General features: G+C 32.7%; 3 protein-coding genes across 14 annotated transcripts in view; 1 reads left to right on the top strand and 2 right to left on the bottom strand.

Annotated features, from left to right (window-relative positions):
- The window catches only part of LOC128180530 (uncharacterized), a 37,922-nt gene extending 36,767 nt beyond the window's left edge, over positions 1–1,155 (top strand). Inside the window, exons 1-3 of one of the 2 annotated variants that reach the window (XM_052848651.1) lie at positions 49–207; positions 388–598; positions 893–1,155. In XM_052848651.1, coding sequence (XP_052704611.1) covers positions 145–207; positions 388–598; positions 893–963 — 345 coding nt within the window. In that variant the 5' untranslated portion in view covers positions 49–144 and the 3' untranslated portion in view covers positions 964–1,155. Of the gene's footprint in view, positions 1–48; positions 208–387; positions 599–892 lie in introns of those variants that run through there. The other variant, XM_052848653.1, reaches the window with a different exon arrangement.
- Positions 1,156–2,783: 1,628 nt separating this feature from the next.
- LOC128180130 (clathrin interactor 1-like) lies at positions 2,784–20,161 on the bottom strand. Of its 9 annotated transcripts, none has more exons than XM_052847996.1 (18): positions 19,973–20,161; positions 18,028–18,229; positions 17,570–17,708; positions 17,193–17,330; positions 16,739–16,952; positions 16,014–16,061; positions 14,944–14,961; positions 12,603–12,813; positions 12,253–12,400; positions 12,078–12,150; positions 11,575–11,803; positions 11,177–11,287; positions 10,866–10,940; positions 10,002–10,058; positions 8,720–8,849; positions 8,228–8,287; positions 5,863–5,979; positions 2,784–5,344 (listed from the first exon to the last, which is right to left on the bottom strand). In XM_052847996.1, the coding sequence occupies exons 1-18, from the start codon at positions 20,002–20,004 to the stop codon at positions 5,181–5,183; spliced, it is 2,166 nt and encodes a 721-aa protein (XP_052703956.1). In that variant the 5' UTR covers positions 20,005–20,161; the 3' UTR covers positions 2,784–5,180. The 9 variants fall into 9 exon arrangements, with proteins under 9 accessions (XP_052703956.1, XP_052703957.1, XP_052703959.1 ...); XM_052847997.1 differs by lacking the exon at positions 14,944–14,961 and adding an exon at positions 14,559–14,573; XM_052847999.1 differs by lacking the exon at positions 16,014–16,061.
- Positions 20,162–22,133: 1,972 nt separating this feature from the next.
- Positions 22,134–23,996, bottom strand: LOC128181532 (uncharacterized). 3 transcript variants are annotated; one of them, XR_008243332.1, is made up of 3 exons: positions 23,660–23,996; positions 23,239–23,461; positions 22,134–22,696 (listed from the first exon to the last, which is right to left on the bottom strand). XR_008243332.1 is itself a non-coding variant. In XM_052849966.1 (2 exons), exons 1-2 carry the CDS (start codon positions 23,263–23,265, stop codon positions 22,364–22,366), a joined length of 360 nt encoding a protein of 119 aa, XP_052705926.1. In that variant the 5' UTR covers positions 23,266–23,489; the 3' UTR covers positions 22,135–22,363. The 3 variants fall into 3 exon arrangements, 1 of the variants encoding a protein (XP_052705926.1); XR_008243331.1 differs by having other exon boundaries at positions 23,666–23,995; XM_052849966.1 differs by lacking the exon at positions 23,660–23,996 and having other exon boundaries at positions 22,135–22,696; positions 23,239–23,489.
- Positions 23,997–24,295: the final 299 nt, after the last annotated feature.

Raw genomic sequence — 24,295 nt, 5'->3', positions numbered from 1 at the left:
TCAATCGAGCATTGCCGTTTTTCTTTATGTCGTGCCTTGGATGACAGTACAAATACTAGTATTTGTTCTTTTAGTCAAGTCTAAATATATTATACAGACTTCCTTTTTGAGGTCGCGATGTGTTAAATTACCCACTTGTTTTAAATGATTTCACAAGCATGTTGTCAGATTACTTGGAAGCAGTCCAAGTTTCTGTTACCTGTGTTTGTGCGTAGTTTACTTCCTACCTGTAGTATTTTGACACGTGTCATTTTGGTTTTTCCAGACTTGGATGATGTTTTTTTTAAATATTTTTACCGTGATATTCATCGGAAAGTTTGATATATTTATAGCATATATGCAACTGAAAATCCGCTCTTATTGATTTTTTTCTTTCTGTTTGCTTAGAGTATGGCCGAGAACACAGGACAAGGGGAAAGCCCACCAGTAAAACCAAATGACGACAAGACAAAAATGGCGGGGAAAGAGAAAGCAATCAAAGGAACTCGTCCTGATCCAACAAAGAAAATTTTATTAATGGAATGGAACAAACGCCTTGACCCTAATGCCCCTGACACGTATAGCGAAATAGATATAGATATGGAGGATGATATTGATGGTATGTAAATAAAACATTTATGTTGAACTTTTTGCATCATGCGTTTTGTCATTTGTGGTAAAATATTAATTTCAAAAGATGTGGTTTTTAAAAAACTATTTTTAAACTTTTAAACTAGTATGTTTACTTTCGTCAAATGATGGCTCTTTAATACTTTGTTAAGCTAAATCTTGTAAAACTGTTAGTTTGCATTTTCTTTATCTAATGGATCCAAAATGCATGTCTTTTACATATAGATAAAAAGCTTGTTTTAAAGGTAATTTAACTTGGAGTTTTATTATTTTTCTACTACAGAAGACGACCTTCCTGTAATTCCTAAGGATGTCGCCGATAGAGCGATTGAAGCGAATAAAAAGCCTTCATGACTTTAAGGATAATAAATTGGTGACATTAAAATGGTCCGAAAACCATGCTACAAACCAGGATCTGAACTCTTCAGTGCACACAGTATACGCAAATGTAATTACTGAACATTACCGGTATACCGTTCAATTATATGACAATATGTTTATATGTTTATCTATGAATGTTTATTAATAAAAGAATCTATTGCTGATTTTATGTGTTTATCATAAATTTGCAGTATAGAATTAACTCCCGTTAACAGTTGACTTGTAAAATCTAATTTTCAGAGTTACCGCCCCATGGTTTAAACGTAGAAAAGACCCGGTGTACAGCAACGTCATAACGTCACATGGCGGGAACGACAAAACATTTGTAATCGCTAATTTTTAGGTGGTTTGATTCATGAGATGTGTAATTTATTCAAATTATATTAGGAGTTTTTATCTTGCTGTGTCTCTAATTCAAAAGAAGGGGCACTATCTTCTCGGCGTGTTTTGGGGGACTTATGAAACTGTCGGGTTTGTTGGGGTTGATTGTCGTTGAATATCATCAGGGAACTATATATCCTGATTTTAATTCATGTTTATTGCTCATCTGTATGAAAATCTTCCATATATGCAGATTTATTTTTCATTGAAAACACCGAACTCGAATTTCCTCGGCCTTTTTGCGTTTATTTTGAGCGTCATGTTACATTCCTTATGTGTTTAAGTTTCAATCTCTCTCTCTCTCTCTCTCTCTCTCTCTCTCTCTCTCTCTCTCTCTCTCTCTCTCTCTCTCTCTCTCTCTCCACGCAACAAAAAAAAATACCAGGACAAATGCAAAACTCTCAACTAACTGGTCAAGGCAGAATATGAATCAGAGCTCCTGATTATGCTTCGCCATGTCATCTGGTCATAGATGATTTCATAGCTTAAAAAAATCACTGGTCGTAGTTGGCCTAATTAACACTTCAATTGTATAGGTAAATTTAGCTGCCTATTTTGGATTACCTACATATATATGTTTATTTGCCTACCTCAAGTAGGTTTATTTGGCTATGATTTTAATGCAAGTTTCCTTTTTACAACACAGACAAAATTTCGCAATTATATGACAATAGTTTTTTTAAACAACCTAGAGCAATCTATGTAGATAATTCAAGCTACCTGCTTAAATTTTCTATCGACCAATATATTTATTAACTTAACTTTGTTGTTATAATGGCTCTTGATTGGTGAATAACCATTTCACATAAAACATATATAGGTCTTTTATCTGGATACTGGTCAGAGCTTGTTCTAGAGAATTATATGGATGTGACTGACAAAATTTCTCCAAGTACTGACGAGTTTAAAACAGATATTATTTTTTTAGGGCTCAGCACATTGCAAACACTGTCTATAATAAGAAGAAACCTCCCTCCTGAAGGAAAACTTTACACCGACTAGCTTTAACCAACATGCGTGTAATTTGAACCTCAATATCTAATCTGCTGTAAGCTATCTGACTTCGCAGGTCAGACACAGTTTGATGGAGGGTTGAACTTTACTCTGTTGTCCTGTCCTTCATCTTATTTTAGGTTTATCTCTTTACTTAAATGTACGTCTTTAAGAAGAAAAGATCTGATGTAGGCTAACCAAGAATGCGTTTTTTGTTTCATAAAAAAATAATTTTTCTAAGCATATTTTATATAATTTTATATTTTAGATAATTTTACTATATGACTTCCACAAGTTTGATATTTCTGGGGGTCTTAAAAGTCAGTAATTTAAATTCATCGTCTCACTTCTCTTTTAAAGGTAAAAGGAAAGGATATAATAAATGGAAATTATTTTTTAAAGGAAAAACAAACAAAATGTTGTAAGGCATTTTCATGTTGCTTTATTGTAATACTGTGTCTCGTACATCAGTATCATAACCACATTCATTCATACAATAATCAGATTACACAATACATACAAACACTCTCACAAGTAAATATCATTACACATGTATTATGTTCACAAGAGTCAAAATCACATAACAATTCAATAATAACAATATACTTGTGAAACTTGCATGTATATTTCTATATTAGAAATAAAAGCATTTCAAGTTTGCAAAATAAAAATATGTAAATATACAATTACTTCTGTATTCAGTGTACACTTTCCCAATATGTTTTTATGCCAGATCTTCTGTACTATTCATATATGCCCATGCAAACGCATGAAATCTTTCTACACAATTGCAATTATATATTACATGAACTTTTAAAAAAATATATAAGTTCAATGGTCAAATCTTACATAAAGACTACTGCTCTATCTACAAAAGTACATGTAGAGGGATCTGAAATAGTACACATAAAAAATTGATCGATTGTTTATGTGATTTGGTACCAGTTGACCAATATCTTGACTAACCCTACATCCAACATAAACATGCAAACCCCAGAGAATGAACAAAATACAATTTGATCATTTGGACCCATATTGCAAGATGATTATTTCAAAGTCATTTCATCATATGATACTTTACAGCACTTAAATGATGTTTGTAAATCCCGATGAATAGCACAAGGTAAAAAGTAAAGGCAAGATATTTGTGATGATTTGAGAAACTTTTTCTAAAACAGTAGCAGTGTTATTGAGCAAGTTTGTAATTGCCAAAATTCACTGTAGAAATAAACCTTCACTGGAATGTAGCAGAAGCATATCACATGATAAATGAGTCTTTGCCAACACCTAGATATGTTCTTCCTTTGATATATTTGATGTTTTTAATAGACAATGGTGAGATAACTCTCTTAAGGGAAAAAATAACACAATCTTCAAATAGCAGCGTAATAAAATTTCAAGCTCTAAATTAATAAATTTTTCATTTATAAATGAATTTTCTGTTTAAAAATCTTATTTGGCATAATCATAAACATCTCTTACACAAATAAGAGTACAGGAGTCATGATTAACTTTACTTCATATTGTAGTTGACTAATTTCATTTGAATTTAAAGTACAGTCATAATTTCTACATAACTATTTTGGAACATTCATATACATAACTTATCAGGTTATTATTGTTTAAATAAAACATTTTTAACTCTTTTTTTTCTGGGTTATAGGTTAATGCTTCAATCTAGTAAGTATATAGGCCAATGTAGCCACTTAAGTAAACAAAACAAACTGAAAAAGGTAGACTCTAAATAATAGGTAAATATTACTGGATTCCTGTGTTTACTAACAATCTCTAATTGAAATAAAGAATAGCAATAATTACCATTGGTTAAATCACTTCAAACACTACAAAGTTGATTTTGATATTAACCCCTTTTATAAAATTCAATACAATGAATTAATGAACATATATGCTAGAAAAGAAACTTAAACATATTTATTTTCATAACCATCCAGAAAAAATGCTAATGCCAATCAAAGGAATTTTTTCTCAAAAATAATTATAAAGCCAATTTGTAAACCTGAATTATTTGAAAAAAAAAGTATCAACATTACCGGTATTACGACCAAACTTCTTTAAAGGAAAGCCAAGATTAGACTATTTCTTAAATAAACACTGAAGGGTTTGAAATCAAACTGTTAATTATAGTAATGCATACAGTATATACATGTATATTTATAGATTAAAAATAATAAATAGCGTTCATTTAAATCCAATTTAACAGATTTTAATTTCTGACATCAGATTATTTATAATCTACATGTGGTTTTTGTTTTAACATCATGATCACAACCCAAACAAATAAATTGAACATACATTTCTCAACAGCTATTCTACTCTTGGATTTTAATAAATATCTATTGCAGAGGCATGGAGAAGATTACATGCAGTATTGGCCCTCAATGTAACAGTAGTAACTGCTAGCTAAATTCTTGCTACTGTAAGTCTTCATTGTATGTAAATAGTATTTGACCCAAAATCATACAGAATACAAAAAAAAAAAGAATTATGTATTGCACAATTAAAAAAAATATAGTAAGTATAGTAAATATTGTACATTTTCACATATTTCTTTTTTATCACATCAGTATTCCATTCCATGAAATATTAAACACAACATCCATGTCATAAAAACTTTCTACATCAATGTATCGAGATATATCACCTCATTGATGGGAAGATTCCAAGGTGAATCAGTTTTATCGTTCTCTCCAGCATGGTAATGCTGATGTTCTACGAATGGAGATTCCTGACCTTTTCCATACATTGTAGATCCTGTATTCATTAAAATCAAACACTTAAAACATATGCACTTTCGATCACTTTTTTCCAAAATTGCCAAAAGCACTGAATGCTGCATCGGTTTTCTGCTGGAACTGACTTTGACCCATCATTTTGCTCTGCATTCCCATTGACCCGACAGGCATATTACCCATCATGCCTGCCTGCATTCCCATATTTCCCTGCATGCCAACAGACATTCCTGAAATTTGATTAATAGAAATTCAATACATGTATGATCTAAGCAATTTGTCTTTCTTCTGCAAGCCTGCAGACTTTAATACATGTACATATCAATTCAAGTAACAACTGATCATAATTCAAATATTTATCAGAGTTTAGGATTTCATTCTACATCTGGAATGAATAACCTATCAACTGTTTCACTTACGCTGTCCTATCACTGAGGCAGGCTGACCCATCATACCTCCAGGGTTTATTGTCTTACCTACCCATCTGATGCCCCATCATTGGTGCAGGCTGACCCATCATACCACCAGGGTTTATTGTCTTACTTACCCATCTGATGCCCCATCATAGGTGCGGGCTGACCCATCATACCACCAGGGTTTATTGTCTTACTTACCCATCTGATGCCCCATCATTGGTGTGGGCTGACCCATCATACTGCCAGGGTTTATTGTCTTTCTTACCCATCTGATGCCCCATCATTGGTGTGGGCTGACCCATCATACCCCCAGGGTTTATTGTCTTACTTACCCATCTGATGCCCCATCATTGGTGCAGGCTGACCCATCATACCACCAGGGTTTATTGCTATGTTCTGTATTCCCTGCTGTAGACCACTCATTCCTGGCTGGTTCCCCATCATCATTCCTGTCAATGCATACAAAAGTGTGAACTCATCTCTCTTACATATAGAAATAAAATTAAACGAAAATGCACCTTCAAATAGGTGTTAGTACTGTAACCAGTTGTTCATCATGTATACATCAATAATTTTATCAAGTTTGGGAACTTTTATTTACCGGTAATGAAATAATTTCATAAATTAATGCACCTCTTTTTGTTATTCTATTACTTTAAAAGATTAAAAGCTTATATAAGATTATTCAAAACATTTCATTTTTCATTTAAAATTCATTTGAATGGCAACAATATTATCTTACATTATTTCCTTTATTGCACACTTTGTGAAAATAATATATTTCATTATTGATAAATAGAAAACTAAAGGGTTTAACAGAGTATTGCTCGAGAATTATTTCATATTCACAAAACAGAAACATAAATCAATGCATCCAAGTTCAGCTTGGTGTGGTCTTGAGTTTTTCTAGAGAAAAGCTACAGAACCTTATTAATACCAAAGACTTCACATCCACCATTTCAGCATAACCAAACAAAATCTTGACTGTAATTTTATTCATATCAAATAAACACATTGATGGGCCTGACATTACAAATATTTCTATTAATAATACATGTATAGTTATCCCCTGTACTATAATAATAAAAGATATATTTTTAACGTCAGGCGCCTTTGGTTTACACATATTGGTATATAAATGAAGTGCATGTACTTTGATAATTATATTACACTGTACATGCTAAATACCAAACTCCAAAATTTGTAGTTGCTGAGTTATTCAGGCAGCATCACAAATTGATGAAAGAGAACAAATGTGGATTAAACAGAGCCAATCAAGAGAAAACTACCAGGCATAATGCACAGCAATCAACGATAAAATGCCTCTGCCAATCTTACAACATCACTTAACAAAACTATAATAATTTATACGTAAGGGGAGAAAAAGAATGAAATTAAAGGAAGTGAACATGAAAAAATTAATATTGTTGCTTAATAAATTTTAAAAGCCCTTTGAAACTTAAAAATGAGGTCTGTAACCTTTTTGTTTATTTCTATCATGAGATGTTATCAATTAAACACTCTCAGTGAAAGGTTTATGGAGGTAATCCATTTTTCCCCAGCATGCATCTGTTCTCTGACGTAGATAAGCCACATTGCTGCTAGTGACTGGGTCAATGTTAGAACTGGGCCAGTGTTGAGTTCATAAAAGTTACAAAGAAAAATTAGGCCTGGATGGGAAGCAAAATTTTTTACTGTCATGGGCATAAGTGGACAAGGATTTAGTACATTTCTATAAATGAACCTTAGGTAACTATATATGATTTGTGCAAAAAATGAATAGATAATATGTGAAATATGAGACCATCGCATTCCAGATGTTTGTATGGAGATGTAGCAGTCAGTGTTTAGATAAATAAAATGCTGTTTGTAGATTTAAAAAAAAAATATAAAAATGTAATTTCATTTTCTTTGTGGGGTTTTTTACCATTACTTTTTATTTAATGCTATAGAAATCTTTCTGCTTTGTTTTTATAAAAATATAAATATTAGATTAGATCTTGATGATACGTATGCCGAATCGGTTTATGCTGTCAGAAGAATAACAGAACTAAGACACTTTTTAAAAATAAGGATGCTGAGCAGTGCTAATTTAAGTAGCACACATAATGTTCAAACTCATAACAACACATCAGTGCAAGAAAAACTAGGTCACAATAACACTGATCCAGGCATATTCCATTCTATAGTGACATGTCACATTAACTGCTGGTGGGAATGCATCATTCTGAGATCCGAAATCTTCCTCCATAAACCCTGTTTCAAAATGACAACTCTTTAGATCCATTTCAAGTTTCAATTCACATTTTGATGATTGCATTTTATCTCTGTTACTAAACGTGTGTAAAAATGCAATGTGTCTCACTGACGTCAGCATCGGTGATGCATGCCCTCTCTTTGATGCTTAGAGATAACCTAGCAGGGAGGTAATGATTTTAACAATATGGCAGCGCTCATGGATTGCAATAATTAGTTATTCTAAGTGGTATATCTTCTTACTGAGGAAAGCTGTGTCTATATGATTTTCAGGTATCATTATACATATCAAACAGACAAATTTAAGCCCTTGATAATTTTTTCATGTTCATGTCCTTTAAGCTAGTGATACAAACCCCAAATCAAAAGAAACTTTTAACAATGCAAAACATTATTAAGAACATGCACATCAAGAATACAGTGTTAACTTGAAACAGATACCATATTCAGGCGGGTAGCCCATCTGATACAACTCTGGGTTCCAAGAGTTGACTGGTACACCTTAAACACATGCAAAATCTAGTGGTTTAGTAACTATAATCTTTCAGTAAAGCATTTAGTAAAAACTGATACATGTAGGACTTTGCATCCCTCATGTGACGGTCATTCGTGATAATTAAATTCATGCAAAGAATTCACAAGGGAAAAGCATGAAAGTTTGTGAAAATATATCTCAAACAGTTTTACTTTATATATTTGTATTAATATTTCACTTTGAATGGTCAAGGGCTTTGGATAAAAAGAGAATTAATAGGAAAAGGAGAGATTGTAAAGACATTAATTTAAGAAATGTTCGACAATATTCAATAAGGATAAAGATTATTGGAGGAGAAACAAGACTACAGAGATCTGTCAAAAGATATTTAAGAAATAAGTATTTAGCTTTTACTACGTGAGAGGAGGGGTGGGTGGGGGGTAGAGAAGGATGCTCACCTGGACTAGACTGCTGCTGTAGCTGATTCATGGATGGCTGTGAATGCTTCTGGAACTTGTTGGTGGAGCCCAGCCCATCCAGATCGATGTTGACTTTACCGGTATCTGTCCATGTGTTGGCACTCTTTTGCTGCAACAGAAGACATAGGTTACGAACCTTACCTTACCAAATCCAACACACTGTATCTATTACCGTACTTACCTGAACACAAACAATTTCTTTTTTCTCTGGTTTGTATAGCAGTTTTATAGCACATACCTTATAGTGTGCAAATACTTCTATACATTTAGTAAATAAAATCCTCCATGATTTTTTATTGTATTATAGAACCTTGGCAAAGGAATAAAATAGCTAATAGGATAAATTGGAGCTTTTCTTTATAATGTATTTAAAATCTTTTTTAAATTACCAATATAATCCTTTTTGGTAGAAATACAGCATTTTTGCAGTAATACATGTACAAAAAATTCGTCCCGATGTCATCTGTGTACAGGTACATTTATACTACCAGAATTGGTTACAAGGATGATATTTGATAATCAGGTATATAGGATAAGTATAGGCAGATAGATAAAAGACATACTAAAGTAAATGTGGTTTCAAGTATGTATTAAAATGACATTATACATTAAAGTATATTATATATTATAGTATATATACATGTATTCCCACCACCTCCCCCCCCCCCTAATACATGTTTCTGTATTATGCAAAAAAAATATAATTTTTAAAAAGTTTTTCTTGGTCTACATTTCTTTTTTATACATGTATGTCCATGTTTTTGAAAATTGATAATATTTATCAAACATATCTCAAGCCATTCAACCATTAATTGTTTTTTCTTCAAGATTTTAACTCCTTCCTAGAATACAAAATCTCAGTACACAGGTTGTCTGCATTAACACAATGTAATATCGCACATCTCGTTCTTGTTCAATTAAACACACCTTTAACAACTTGTAAATCTAGCATATACATGAAAGCAATATAACAATGAACAAGAGAACACACACACACCACATACAAAGAATCACTGAGTTTCTCTGTTAAATTACCATACATGAAGCAAATTATGAAATATTCTGAGCCAAATTTTTTCTTGACACTTAATGAAAAAATCCAGTAACCATTTTGCCAATGAAATTGGCATAATAATTACGCTCCAATCTTGATTTTGACCTCGCCTGGGTCTTTGTATGTGATGTGTAACATTGTTGGTACCATTGTTTTTTACTCTCCAGCTATATATGAAGCTGAAAGGAGGGTGAAAAAAGAACCAACCTTGGTTTCAGATGTGGATGTAGTAGTAATGCTAGTTATTTCCGTTTTTTCTGCAACCTAAAGTTACATGGTATTAGAATGTTTTGGTACATGGTTATCATGATTAAGGAACTCTATGATAGTGTAAGAATGCTTTTGATAAAAAAGAAGTACTTCTTTTGAATTAAATTACTGAGAACGGGGAAAAGATTATATCATTTCTTAACCTTGACACAATATGGTATAATTCAAATTTAAACAAATATTGAAAATTGTACAAAGTGTTAATTTGAGCCAAACCCAATTTACATACACACAGCTGTAGCATGCTGGTTAGGGAAACAATGTTTAATTCATAAGTTTAATAACATTACATATGTATAACTTTAGATATCACAGATTCAATGATAAATATATCAATCTCCTAGCATATAATGTGTCAGGAAATTGATTGGTTTTAGGGTTTCACATGATTGTGCTAAAATATATACTCATGTACATGTGTGCGTGACTGAAGCAAGGGAGATTATCCAATTTGCAGATAACACTATTAAAATAAGCTTTTTTTCTCATCAGATGCAGCTTTCAGCTGAACTTCAACGTATTTGATGGCATTCATCAAACTGAGACCCATTCCATTACCAGTGTTCATACAACCATTTTACACAGGACACCTTATCATGCATTTACATGGTGAACATGATTAACCCATGATCATATACCCATTAGGTTGACAAATCTAGTATCATGCAATGTGTTACCTTCTACTCATTAAAGAAAGTGGCAGTCATCTTCTCGAAAACTTAATTTCATGTTTTCAAACCATTTAATTGGATACATGTGTCATTTAGACTACCATTTTCTTTTTAGCCAGGATCAACTTACCATTCCTGTGGTTTGCATTGGAAAACTGGCTGCAAATCCCATGTTTTGAGGCATTCCTGGCTGCATCATCATTGGCTGGAAAACAGAATCAAAATATGTAAAGACAAAGTTTCCAATTTACTGACAACAAGCTGAATATTCTGATTTCCATCTGTCGCATGTAACAACTCAAGTGATGAATTTATTGCTCTGATAAACAGAAACATGCAGTATCACATAAATATAACAAACCATCCAAGTTTTAAAAAGAAATCTTTTTCTCGATGTTCTACATATTAAACTATGAATTATGTCATATTTTCAAATCAAACCTGTTGCATTCCCATAGGTGCCATCATGCCTTGGGACATTCCCGGTGCCATGTTCATTCCAGTCATCTGAGGTTGTGACGTCATACCCATCATCTGAGGATTCATTCCCATCTGTATATAGAAGAAATATCTGAGATTTAGAAAATGTAGCAAACAATTTAGATCTCTGGTAATTAATTTTTAAAGAACATCATAAAGCTTGGACAGTGTCATAATGTTCAAACATATATTTTCAATACCTTTATTTTATTTTATCTACTATTAAATAAGGAGTCTACTGGGGATGTTAAAAGAAAAAAAGTATGAAATCGCATTTTTAGAAGACAAAATAAATACATGTGTAAACTTGCAAAGATGGATAAGCATTTTATCACTTGTATAGAAATTATGAAACTAACCTGATTTGGCACTCCACTCATTCCCATATTCATATTTACGCCCATCATGGGCTGGTTCATCCCAGACATATTCATGTTGCCCATAGCTGGAATACCCATATTACCACTGCTGGAAACAGAGGCAGGGGTGTTTCCAAACACGTCCAATAAATCATTGCTTGCTGTCTCTGAACTTGAAGAGCTAGCAGCAGCTGGGTTGAATTGAGAGAAGTCTGCAAAGCTATCACTTCTGGAATCACAAAAAACAAACACTTAAAGTCAAACAATCTAAAACTGGAGATTTGAAATATAACAAGCACCCGCAAAAATATTGCTGAATTGTTGCTCAAGTTCCACAGATACATGTACATGTAAGAAAGGAACAGTGATTAAGCAATTTACTGTAACAGCTAGGATCATTCAAATAAATTGTTCAATAATCTAAAACAAAAATTTTTAAGCTTCACTGATGCAGTAAAATACTATCAACAATTCTACATTTACACAGTTTCTTCAGTTCATACCCTGTTGGTTTGGCAACACTGGAACCATTATTGTCAAAGGCCGCGAAATCCCCAAACTCTTTGTTTGGAGAAACTGCAATATAAAACAATGAACAATTAAGAGCACCTCACAAGGGAGTGTACATCATCCAACAAAGATTTATTTGTGATAATTATAAAAATGATAAAGACTTACCAGCTGTCATATCTCCTCTTGGATTAAAATCACCATTCGCTGTTGCTGATTTGAAATCAGCAAAGCCGTCATCCACTGACTTGGTATTTCCCATGTCGAGTAAGCTTGGTCCAAAGTCATCTCTCACACCGGTGCTACTGGTCTGTGACTAAAAAATCATATACAAAGTAATTTGAAATTCATAGCTACAAACATTTAGGAATTTTCTTTTGATAAAACAACAGATTTTCAAGAAAAAATCTTGCAATGACAAGCAATATCTACTTCAAGATACACAATCTAATAAAACTACATTTCAAGCATAAATGCTCTTAAAACAACCATGATTAAGACTATCTGAAATTTATTACCGTTGTGTCAGATTTATCTTTTCCTAAACTAGAAGATGCCCCTAGGTCGAGTTTTTTCCCTACAGATCGTGTGCGGCGGTTCGTTGTGATTTTCTCTGTTCTAGTGGTGTGTGTACGTTCTACAGATGTAAACTCTTCATCATCGTCTTTGTAGGAATACTTAGAACTTGGAGTATCATCAAAATCATCACATTTGTTTTCTGGTTCATCACTGTAAAATACAAAGAAACTACAATTAATATATTTCATAGTTTTCTCCACCTTTCCTCCACATGATAAACAGGTGCAGTACTCGTCTACAATCAATCACTCATTGAAATTACAGGTATAGGCATTTCTGTAATTTCAAAGGTCAGTGGGGAAAAAGAATGTGTGCATAACAGAATAATTTGACATTAGAATAGATACTGTAAAATCCTTATAAAACGCGAGGAATTAAAATCTGCGTAAAATCGCAAGAAGCATCCTTCACGGATTTCAAAAATCTCGCAATTATTTTCTGAGAGTTGAAAACTATAAGAAATAAGATATAAGGAGAAAAGTTCAACATTTACGATTTTATATTTTCGCGATTTGATATAAACCAGCGGGATCGCGGAATTAAGTACTCGCGTAATATAAGGAATTTACAGTATTGCATGCTGACTCAGTCTGAAAAATCAAGTTTCAATTTTATTTTGAGCTCTCTTGCTAGGAGAAGCCTGGCTTTGCTGTGCCCTTGTTTGAATCTGTTCAATCTTTACTTTTTATTTGGAGGAAGGGGTGTAGTCACTGTCCAATATTATTTTCATAAATGATGAATATGGATGGGACAAAATCTTTTCCAGAATTTAAATGTAAAATAGTACTTAGTTTAGTACCTACTAAAAACTACATATATTCAATGACATGCAATTTCTATAGATTATAGATTATAACAACAAAGCTACAAGTTCATAGATATCTATTTCTGAATCAGTCAAAATATTAGTGATTATTAGTAATCAGTTTAGTTTTTACACTGAGGATGAGGCCCCTGTAATTCAAATACATGTATAACCAGTACATGCTTTCAATCAATTTTTACAAGACCTCATCTTTACAACAATCTAAAACTTCATTTGCTACAAGAAACAAACTAGGAATCAACAGTTACTTCTTTCTACTTATCTAAATAATCAAGTTTAGGTGTTTGAAAAGACACCTAATTTCCAGCCTAATATCCTTCCAATCTATTTTATTTATTGATTTATTATGAAGTAAATCTAAATACACAACAATCATGTAACACTTCCCTTAAACTGACATCTTTTCATTAAAAAATATTTCTTTACTGCATTTAGAAATTCGAGAACATAACACTTTGAAAAATACAAATAAACCATAAACCTGTTTATCTCTTCGACATTTATTCTTAGTTTATCATTAAATGCAATGTTAATTCAAAATCTCTTTGATCAGATTTTACTTTAATGTGCAATGACACAGGGAACTAGAACATTTCTTCATTCACATCTTCTTTTTATGAAATGAACACCTACATGTACGTGACATTTATGATAAATTCAAAGTTAGAGTAAACAGGTCTAAAACCAAAATGATTTTACAATAAAGAAGCTGTAAAGTCATGCATGAATACAATAGAGATACCATAATATATGTATTAGTATGTTTTGTATAAGTTTTAAAACATTTCTGCATCACATACTAAAATATTTCCCTTGGTCAAGGGAGAAAACTAGGGTTAGTGTCACCATTGTGTACAGTGTAGTACACCACTACGAGAAAAGATTGCTACCAAACATCACAAAATATCTACTCCATTCAGAGGTACAGGTTTGAAAGATTGTAGAAATCTCAAAACAGCAGCATGTTCTCCAAACAGAAGACATACTCCAGCTTTAAAATGAAAGTGAAAATAGTAAACTGCATGTCAGAGGTTATATTTTACAACAAAAATATTGAAATTTAACATACCAATGTTCTGTTAAGCTAGAGAATAGATTGAGGAAAATACAGTTGGAAATTGCAGTATGGATGATGGGAAAATGGAAAAGAATTAATATCAAATGCATATTTGTATCATACTTTTGACACACCAGTAAATATAAGATTTATTTGAAAGATAAATTTTGATATGGTGATGAAATTCTGAGCGTGTTCATTCTTTTAAACAACAAGCTATAAAACGGTAGGCTAAATGAAACCAAGTGCTTATATAAAGTATTAAAGCAAACACAATACATGCAAAGTCAATTTTACAAGACTTTCCATCCATACAACCCCAGAAGTTTGATTTTATACAGCAATACAGAAAAGTATTAAAATGAGTATAACAAACTAATCATTCTCTGTACTATACCTTGAGGGTTTATAATACCTAAATTACAAGTCTAAAATTTATATTTAACTTTAACGGATGCCATTTCTAAAAAAAAAATTCTCAGTTAAAAGGAAAATAAATGAACATGAATTTTAAATGATATATCATGTTTTTATAATAGAATATGTGTCCTGAATTATAAATATGTGAAGATAACTTTACCAGTATACATGTTTATAAAAGAAATAAACTTGAAATATCGTAAACAGTCATTAGCCAGTAGATGTTTACAAGTATATTATGCATCAATATGGATTTTTCAGGTCTCTCTGGATATTTGTAACAAGATTCCTATATTTTGGGTAAAAAAGGACTAGGTGCAAACTGAAATAAACACTTAGTTGTGCTTAACATGCTGGATTTGAAAGAGTTAAAGTTATATATGCTTGAATCTAATCCATCACAATGACTCTATATCGACTCCTTTGATGTACGCATTCATAAATGAACAATGCCCACAACAACAACATCAAACACAAAAACTAGACTTAAAGACATTAGGACATATGGACTTGTAAGAAAAAAAAGTTTTCCTAGTGAGATAATAGTCATGTAGCATGGATGTCTTTTTTCAAACCTAAAAGAACCTTTCCTGTGTAACACAGATGAATTTTGTGCAAAGTTTTCATAGGCAAGTATTGCTTCAACATATGGGCTTAATATTTATGACGGTATAATCTTTTTTCGGGATCAATTAAAAAGCAAATATGCAGAAAAATCCTTCTGGTTATGTATTTTCAAACTCAAAAAGTTAAATTAGAAGCAAGTTTCTTTTTGTTTCAAATATCATATTTTTTATTTATAATATCATAACAGTAGCAGTCTGACACTAGCCCCTAAAAAAATCAATAGAAAACTTAACGGAAGCTAACAAACTCTATGAAAACTCAAAATGCAGGCAAGCCAGCAATACAAGGATGCTAAATTCATTCATAATACAACAAGGGTTTGAAACATTAGCTGTCATCTTTACAACATTCTCCAGACTGTTAGTATAGAAAGAATTCTCTCCTTCTTCTTATAAACTTTTGGTTAGTATAAGTTCTCACCTAAAGTCAGTCAAACTGTTCTTTCTGCCACCAGGGGCGCGGTTTGAGCTACAAAAGTGACATGCTGGCTGATTTACCACATCAATCAAACAAAACAGACGCAATATCCCCCACACAGACTGATTATAGCCAACAACAAGGACTTCAAATCACAAAAATATATCTACTATGGAACTGATCAAGTCAGACCACTAATATGGACAAAAGAATACATATGAGTTTTCAAGTTACATTACCTCATAATAGATTTATCACTATGTTATAAGGGTACCTAGTATTTTGTATATATCCATTTTCGCCATTGAGCCTGCTTGATGTTAAAAGTGAGAAAAAACTTCTGAGAAGCACAACTTCTTCTTACTTTAGTATTGAATGAAAGCAAATTCATATAGTAGTAATATGAAACTTGGGTAAGCATCTATATATAATGTTGATGACAGTTTTCTTATGAAATGTTTAGACTAATGGACCAAACAATAAGCAGATTAATACCACAATGATTGAAAACATCAAAGCTTCAAACTTCATCACTGATGTCAATAAATTTTTAATTCATTTTAGAATAAACTCAATTTCCATTATTAAAAAAAAAGCACTATCATGCAGAATAAGCATTGAAGCTTTCATATTTTTCTGCCAATATATTATCTGCGTAGCCCTAAACTCCTTTCCAAATCATACATCCTGAGATTGTTTTATCACTTTTCACAATTTTTGATCCTCACCTGTAGTCTACTATATCATCAGGACCTCTTCGACCTTGAACTTTGTTCCACAGACCTTTGACCTTGTCTACAGCCTCTGTGGCTATAGATTTATTGCCAGTCTCCCAGTCGTCAATTTCGTCTAGTCTGTACTTTGACCGGCCACTATTACTGCTGACACTACCACCTCCCCCACCCCCACCGGTCGATGCAGGCTCTTCATCATATCTGTCACCTACAAAATACAGCAATCGTATTATCAACCCAGTTCTACTGCCATTGAAGAACATTATCTTAACTATTTAATTTTCCATATCATTTTTTTAACAAGTTCTCCAACTTATTTAAAAGGTTTAATCTCCCAGAATTTCTTACCAATAATTTTCAGTGAAATCTGGTCTTGATGTTGTTTTTTTTCACTTATTGTAAAATAGTGCCATATACTAGCTGAACTACTGTACAGTAGATGTCTTACTGTATCTGCTTGAGGATGAGTAACTATCACCGGACATTCCAATGTATTTATCACGATTCTTTTTGGCTTTTTTACGTTCTTCTCGTAACCTCTCATCGTCCTGAATAAAGTCTACCAGTTCCTTTGCTTTGGTTCTCACTAAAATACATGAAAATGTATAACCATTTACGAAAAATAAATTCAGATAACTGAAAAAGTATTTATACAATCAGATCTCAACAAGTCCTTTTCGGAATGCGCAAGTTTTTGGAGCCAAAGAAATTAAGATCATAGGATCGATATGGAAAATAAATATAGGGTGGTTACCGAGACTGAGATAAAAAATCTTTACAAGGAATCACAACACATACCACAGCCTTCAGTAAACAATACTCTACCATTTAATCCTTGGTCCTTTCCCAATTCATCAGTAAATGTGTAACTCTCTAGTCCACGGAGGTCATAAAGGTGTTCTCTACAACTTGTGACACTCTTTTCTGATCCATTTCTCACTAAGTATGCCAACAATAGCAAGGACTGCAAGGAATTGAAAATCATAATTAAAAGCTTTAAATCTTAGATAAAATTCTCTGAATATGTCAACTTTTTTAAAAATATAAACAGTTATACATTTTACTGCCTTTTAACAGTTTTATGGCCGAAATGAACGAGGTGAAAATAATTAATTTACCTCTAAAAATTCTTGACCTCAATATTCTTTTTAAATATTAATTACTGTCTTAGTTTATAATTTAGCTATAAAATATTCTGTGAATTCTGTGAAGAATATTGCATGATATAAGATGTTTTGTCTAAAATTCCAGAACTGTTTTATTTTTTAATCTGACATCTTTACCTTGTAAGTTCGTCTCCAGTTTTTCTTGTTGTCATGCAACATTCGTTTCCACAGCATTCCCATAACCTCTGGGAAATGTTCGTAGGTAAATGTGTAGCGAGCAATCTCCTGCATAATCTGACCATGTGGTCCCCAAGCATCATCATTTGTGGCTTCTCTGACTTTGGTCTCCACTTCTGTATAGTTCATTACCACATTTGTGCTGCAAAATGAAAATTTAAAATAAAACCTGATGCAATAATCATTTTTTGACTACGTCTGTAACACTGTGTGTAAGCTACAGTGTATTAAATTTTGCCAACAAAACAAAGAGATTATATAATAATTTCATTCTTTTAAATTTACTTTTATAAATCCATTTAGCTTAATAGCAAAGAAAAAGTTTAATGGCAAATGGAGTAGATGGAACCAGCTACTTTTTTTGTCTCTCTTAGTATATCAATCAATTCTATCTTAATCTATAACATTTTTAAATCACCAGCCATCATAATTAAAACAGTGCTAATTTTATATTTTCAATACATAATTCATGATTCAATGTAATTCCAAAATTATAATATATCATACTAGGGGTATCTTAATACCAACTCAAAATGTTGTAGATCATATTCTGAAGGCTTGATCAAAATTCTTCTTGATATATGTAAAGACTTGTAATAAATTTTACACAATGTACATGCACTGAACACTATAGTGAAATAAATTTATCTTTATTTTATTTAAATTTTGTGTTATTCCTACAATATATCTACCGACTATTTTTAGGTTTTTTAAAATTTCTCTTTTAAATACTGGCGTGCAACCAGTTCTGGCCAAGTACCATTTCTCTGCATTGTTACATCATTTTATCAACACATAAAATTATATACAACAAATACCAGCACAGTGCATTAGTGAGAAATGGTCTTTGGCAAGAATTGGTTGCATGCTAGTATGGCATATTAAATATAACATGTACTATTTGATTTACTGAGTTATTAACACATACAACTACAGCAGTGCTCCTAAATGTATCGATCTGACATCAGAGACATAAATTATTATATATTGGTTATTTATGTCTCAGACTCTCTGCTGTTCTTATGAAAGTAAAATGAATATACACCATCAAATCATTCCACACAAATGCTACACAATACAGAACTTAAAAAACATATGGAACTAAAACTTGGACAGCAGCCTCAGGCTAGATTACATGTTCAAACATTTACTGCAGATACCAGTACTTGTTTTGCAGAACAAATTGATACTAGCTTCAGAACGATTCCTGCCAAGAACCTATTCTTAGCACCATACTCATAGTTTTGCGTTTAAAATTCTAACACTTCATAACAATGGCAACATATATAGACCACTCAGTATAGATTTGTGAAAAGCAATACTTATTACTGTACTAAAACTCATCACATTATCTCCAATATAAACTTTGTCATTTAATGTTAATTTTCATTGCGAACGTTATAATGAAAGGTATAAGAGGTTCAGTTTGAAACCATCTGTCGCAGAATCAAGTATTCGGTAAAACTAAGTGTAGAGAAAATTCGAGCTACTACGTTTTCATCATTGTAGAGATATTGTTCAACATCTCAGTGCTTTTTCAGCTTTGACAGAATATACTTGGTATAAAAATTGAGGCTGTATGTAAATGAATCACTGCATTTCCCAATACATGTTTTACTGACATGAAAATTGAGAATATGAGGTGTTTTGACAGCCAACACCCCCCAAAAACGAAAACAATGTTTTAGAATCAAAAACAAAATTTCTGGAAGCACGTCTACTATAATGGACATAAGTTTAATTGGGAAAAGTCATGGTTGCCAATATTATCTCAAAAATTGTCTTCTGACATTACTATCAACAACATAAACCGGAAGACCGATACGTGTAACATATATCTAAGGTCAAGGTAATATATCATAAAACGATAGAATAATCCACTTACACTTTATCTGTTATTTCCCTTAATTTCCACATCTTTAGAAATTAGATAGTTTTATCCAGATAACCAATAATAATCCGGATTAGCTATCCAGCAACGCCGATGATAAAAGATTGCCCTCCTTCGTAAAATCCGTCTGTTGACAAATCGTAATGGCGCCGGGATCACGTGACCTCAAATAGGAGCGGACCATAAAACTTTACACTTTATGCTGCTACAAGTAAATGCACTCGAATTTTAACTGCTTAAATTCACATTTTCAACAGAGTCTTTGTCCAATAATCAAATTAGAGTTTCACTACCTGTACGAATGTAGCAGTAGTATTTTCGACTGGAACAGATTTTTTTAGCAAGAATTAAGGTGCCAAAAGTTCTGTTCACTATATATATACATTGTATTCATGTAATTGAACCACGTTTTTCAAAGAATCGTTAAAAAGTAACCCCTTATGCGCGGATCCAGAATATTTTCCCCGGGGGGGGGGGGGGGGGGGTCCGAAGCAGTGGCATCGGAAGCAAACTGAAGGTGCCCGGGGGGGGGGGGGGCTTCACTATAATAAGAAATCTAGACAAGCCAAAAAAAACCTTTTAAAATCTCAAAATCATGAATTTCCTAATCCGGTGTAGGGGGGGGGGGGGGGTGAAACGTAGTATACACATAGCTCAAAAAAAAAATTCGTACCTTGGAAAATAAAAACATTCCCAAAATCATGAAATTCTTTATCCCGGGGGGGGGGGGGGGTGGTATGTAGTTTACATAAAACTTCAGAAAAATCATACCTTAAAAAATCATCAAGAAGGTGTTAATATATATACAAATACAATATATATGGTAATTTAATAATTTTCATCGTCCCCCCCCCCCCCCCCCTCTAGTTCCGCGCATGCCCCTCGACCGATTTTGAAAGAATTGGATTGATAAATTCAGAATTTCTCTAGCTTTTGTTGGCATCATATTTGAATATTTTTCCAACCTCCAGTTTCTGAGATATGATATACTGATTTACAATCAAAAGTAAGATTTTTCGTCTCGAATATTGCAAAAGTTATATAGTAGATCATTTAAGAAATATCTTCGAGTTGAGTTCAAATTTTACAAATGAGTTGTCAAAAAACTATTTCAATGAATGTCAAAAAGTGCAAATTGAGTCTACTTTAATCAATATAATTTACATTTCTTTAAAATCCGACGAAAATAAACAATTAACAGAGAAAAAAAAACTTTTAAAAAATAATTCTTGTTTTCAATGAAATATTTAGAGGAAAAAAGAGAAAAAAAAATTGACATACTTTTGGCACTCAAGTGTATAAACATCCAAATACTCTAAAGTTCGGTAATTTATTGTCGAATACCCAACTGTATTTTTTTTTTAATTTTGTATTTTCATAACTATTATAAGATTGTCCACGAACATAATGATCCTTCTCTGCTCACATGCATATGTAGGCTCCTTGTATATATACATGTAGGCTTCATGTACATGTTTATGACATCATGTATCTCTTGTACCATATATAATGGTTTTGAGAGAATAAATAAATTGAATTTTTTTAATTTGTTAATACAGTTATAATATATTTGTTTGAAAATAATAAAATTGATAAATATATAACGATGAAATAACATGTTTAGTACAAATGTATAAGGAGAAGTTAAGCGTATATGTATCGTTGTTCCTACGTCAGAGAGGAATATGTTATATTAAAAGTTTAAAATCGAATATTTCTAAACTTTATCTATAATATTGTTATAGATAAGTTTAGAAATATTCGATTTCAAACTTTTAATGTAACAAATATACCGATGCACACTCTACAGCATAGGGGCCAAGTCCGTTTTAACATTAATTTCAATGTAATATGGTTACATTGAAATTAATGTTAAAACGGGCAGGGTCCCTGTGCTGTACAGATTTCTTCATAAAGCATTTGTATTTTTTTTTACATTTACTGTAGAATGCGGGGAATTGACAGGACTTGTATGCTCTTGCCCTTTTTACGCGAATCCTTCGTAATATAAACAATATCGACCAAAGATGACGAACAATTTTAAAAGCATATGTATAAAAACCGAATTCAGTGCATATCATTTTATCGATTATACTGTATTTGAAATCATCGATCCCCGAAAAAAAAACCGACGGTTTTTCCTGTATGGACAGAGGTCCTTATGAACAATTAATGCCAATGCCAGACATATTTATTTACGAATACATAACTCTGTTACATTTCTAAGAAAATACCATTTCTTACAAGATATTAAAAACAGTCACTAAACATATTAAACGTTAAATATTTAATGTTTTAATGGTACATGTATACGCAATAGCAATGTATCCAAAAGATCCACGACAAATGGAGGAACAACATAAAGGTAATATATATTCCTTTAAGTTAAAATCTTTCATTTGCTTTGGTCGTTGTTCTAAACAATGGGAGTGAAAGTTGTAAACCACGAAATCGGGTCCGTCGTTCGTCCCGTACAGTGGATGGTCTTTGGAGAATCCTGGCAAGGATGGACAGATCAGTCAACTCGGAATGCCTCTGGACAGTTCGTTTGACGTCCCGACTCACGGGGAGTTTATTGTCTGTATCTACATTTATTTGTGAAAGACGATCGCTCTGGACCAAATAGATGAACACAAAGGTGACATATGCCCCCAGCACTGAGAAAAACACGCAGTCACGTCCGGTCAAGGCATTCCTTTTCCGCCTCCTTATCCAGGCCTGTCAATGAGAGATACGAACAACAGATGAAAACATAATCAACACAGGAAAGTAGCATCATTTTTTTTTTCAAAATAGACAAGTTTCTCATATTCACTTATCACTTATAGAAAAATGATTTTTGAACTATCTGTTCCCTTTGCTTGGATAGGGATCAAACTCTCCCGCCTCGGATCAGAATTTTGGAAGATTGCTTGTTAAGCTTAGGGCTAAATCTGCGACCCTCCCCCCCCCCCCCCCCCCCCCCCAAACTTTCAGAAAAGATGCTTCGTTCCCGCAACAAGTCGCCATACAATTATTTTCTACAAATTAACCGGTATTGACGTCTGTTGACATATAATGAGATATCATTGGAACATGCATTGTAAGACACAATTTCTATAGACCCCCGCCTACTATGATAAATGAGTTCACTGGTCATATTATTGATTGAATACATGTGAATTATCTTTGACAAGAATTCTCTCTAGCTCTCTCTCTCTCTCTCTCTCTCTCTCTCTCTCTCTCTCTCTCTCTCTCTCTCTCATAAAGTATAAAATTACCCCTTTCGTTATATTGATTAAATCCATTCCCGTGAAGCATTTTCTATGTCAGACACATATAAACCAGGTAGATCCGTCTCGTTGCTGTTGATATTACACAATTACACATTTGCTGTCGCTGTTACACATCCAAACAGGTGCCCCCAGGTATCTAGTGAAGTAACCCTCCGTTCTTCCGGGTAGTCCAAATACTCCTCAATCAATTCATCTACACTTATGATGGCTATATAAATTTTCACAAACGAAACATAAATCATTTCAATTCTTTGTATTGATTAAAATGATGAAAGAAAATATATCGTATGTATGTTACGGCAAAATACATGTAGCTCCTAAAATTAGCCTCGCCTCTTTTTAAAATTAAAAACATGTTTTTCTCTGCAAACACATTATTGAACATAATGACAAACTAGAAAGTTACCTGTACCTATTTTCACTAGAACATCCCTTCACTCATGATCAGATCTATGTCCTTCGCCATACTTATATGTACAGTACGCCTGCCTTTCAATAACATTATATAGATGTAAATAAAAAAAGGGACAACATCGCATTATATACATGTAGTGTTGACATCATAAGCAGGACGTGGTGTAATGGTATTGGTTATCATTGAAAAATGTATTAAATTTTGGGTGCATGTACTAAGCATGCATATACATGTACATGTGTTGCATAATATGTTCATTTGAAATCGTTACTTCCTTTAATTCATCTGATCTTTGCAATGATGAAAATGACGTTCGAGTTCTAAAGAAAAGTTTAACATCAGAAATTTGGGGGTTATTTTCTTGACTGAAGTATTTAAAATTACAAACAAACCAGGTGTGAACGTTTTGAAAAAAGGTGTAATTTGCCTATAAAAGTGTGGTCGTGTCTACATATAAGCGCTATGCACAAAGACACATCCGGAAAGAATACAAATTGATTTGAAATAGAGTGTATCTTTTTTAATTCTATTAAATCAACTGATTGTTGATGAAATGATCAGCAAAGGAATTGCATATATTTAACATTTTGCAAAGATATAAGCACCAAGCTCGATGCTTTGTTGTGC

Source organism: Crassostrea angulata, chromosome 4, assembly GCF_025612915.1.
Source record: "Crassostrea angulata isolate pt1a10 chromosome 4, ASM2561291v2, whole genome shotgun sequence".
Taxonomy (NCBI): Eukaryota; Metazoa; Mollusca; class Bivalvia; order Ostreida; family Ostreidae; genus Magallana; species Magallana angulata.
This window is presented reverse-complemented; position numbering and strand designations above follow the sequence as displayed.